The 1,989-nt window shown below is 46.1% G+C and overlaps 1 protein-coding gene across 1 annotated transcript; it reads left to right on the top strand.

The window, feature by feature from the left end:
* Window positions 1-292: 292 nt before the first annotated feature.
* LOC120373426 (uncharacterized protein F54H12.2-like) lies at window positions 293-1,600 on the top strand. The gene has a single exon (XM_039491828.1). The coding sequence runs from the start codon at window positions 293-295 to the stop codon at window positions 1,598-1,600; it is 1,308 nt and encodes a 435-aa protein (XP_039347762.1).
* Window positions 1,601-1,989: the final 389 nt, after the last annotated feature.

Genomic DNA, 1,989 nt, shown 5'->3' on the forward strand with positions numbered 1-1,989 from the left:
CCCACGTAAAAACCGCTGCTCAAAACATAGCTAAAGATGTGGTAGGTCATGTCTCCTGTGCTGTTCTGAAGAAAGTGGGGAATACAGCCTCACAGGAAGGATCGGGGCTGATGTACATTAAAAGGAGGAAGAGAAAGAGAAATACGTCATACCTGCGACGCACAGGTCCCCCAAAACCCTTTAAAAGAAGGGCTTTGACACGCAGGGCCGGCCATAAAGGAAAGTCCAAGAGGCAGCCTGGGCAAAAGAGGAGACGCGCGCTGCCTGCTAAAAGAGACATATTTTAATCAATATGGCTTTTGTTCACTGCGGGTCTGAAGAGTGCACCAAATCCGAACTAGACTTGTTTCAAATAGCCCCTACGCAGACCAGCATTGAGAAAAGCATTTACATTGAGGTGCCACCTCTATCGGCCGTTACGGAGTCTGCCCCCATTGACTTTTTTATAGCAGGGAATGGCATAGATTATATGGATTTAAACAACACGCTGCTCTACCTGTGTTGCAAGATTGTAAAAGGAGACGGAACTGAACTTGCAGCAGACGCCAAAGTGGGCCTGGTGAATTACCCTGTGGCCTCTATTTTCAGTCAGTTGGATGTTACGCTGGGAGACCGCCTTGTAAGCCAAAGCAACAATTGTTACCCTTACAGGGCCTTTATAGAATCAGTGCTCAATTACAGAGATGACACCCTCGCCATGCAATTTTTTGCTGGTCTGTTTTACAAAGACACTGCTGGACAACATGAAAAAACAGAGTTGGATGGAAGGAATCTAGGGTTTGTGAGGCGTGCAAAGCTGACGGCCGAAAGCAGAACGGTAGAGCTGCTGGGCCATCTACACAGTGACCTGTTTTTTCAAGAAAAACTTTTATTAAACGGAGTGGATGTGAAAATTAAACTGACACGCAGTAAAGACGCTTTCTGTTTAATGGGCAGTGCGGCTGAAGGCTTTAAACTGCGCATTGTATCAGGGTCCCTTTTTGTGAAGAAAGTACGGGTGGCCCCGGGTGTCCGTCTGGGGCACGCGGAGGCCCTGCTTGCCTCTAATGCTAAATACCCCATGGACCGTGTGGGAATGAAAGTGTTTAGCATCCCTGCAGGCAGCAGGGTCAGTAACCAGGAGAACCTATTTTTGGGACAGTTACCCAAAATGCTTGTCCTAGGGTTTGTGGATAACGATGCCTTTAGCGGAAGTTACACTAAAAATCCCTTTCATTTTAAACATTACGATATTAATTTTGTGGCCTTGTATGTGGATGGTGAACAGGTACCGACCAAGCCTCTGCAACCGGACTTCGAGGCAGGACGCTGTGTGAGAGAATACATGAATCTGGTACAGACAGCTGGTAAACACATGAAAGATCGTTCTTTGTTAATTGACCGGGAGGAGTTTGCACAGGGTTACACCTTGTTTGCCTTTGACCTGTCTCCCGACCAGGAATGTGCAGATCATTATTCCCTAATTAAAACTGGGAACCTGAGAGCAGAAATACGTTTTGGAAAGGCTTTAACAGTCACCGTTAATATGATTGTGTATGGGGTTTTTGACAATGTCATAGAGATAAATCAGAGAAGAAACGTTCTGTTTGACTACATGTGAACATGGACACCGTGCAGCTCTCACGTGTCTTATCAACGGATCCTTACACGAAAAAGAATTTCTTAGATGTGTTCCCTTGTGATTGGCTCCCTGGAGGCAAGCTGTCTCAGAGACCCGTAGGTTTGGTGGTGAACACGCATCCACACAACCAACCGGGTGAACACTGGCTCGCCCTGTATCTGGTAGAGCATAACCGTGGAGAGTTTTTTGACTCATATGGGTACCCCCCGAACAGCGTGTTGTTTCCTAAAAGCATTATGAAATTTTTAAACAAAAATGCCACAGACATGGTGTTTCACAATAGACAATTACAAGACCCCTGCTCCGTTGCCTGTGGCTATCACTGCGTGTTTTTCTTACATTATCGTAGCAAGGGTTTATCTTTTGAC

This window comes from Mauremys reevesii, linkage group 10, assembly GCF_016161935.1.
Source record: "Mauremys reevesii isolate NIE-2019 linkage group 10, ASM1616193v1, whole genome shotgun sequence".
Classification (NCBI taxonomy): Eukaryota; Metazoa; Chordata; order Testudines; family Geoemydidae; genus Mauremys; species Mauremys reevesii.

Excerpts from the sequence above, each read along its gene's own strand:
- LOC120373426 (XM_039491828.1), top strand. The coding sequence starts at position 293 with ATGGCTTTTGTTCACTGCGGGTCTGAAGAGTGCACCAAATCCGAACTA.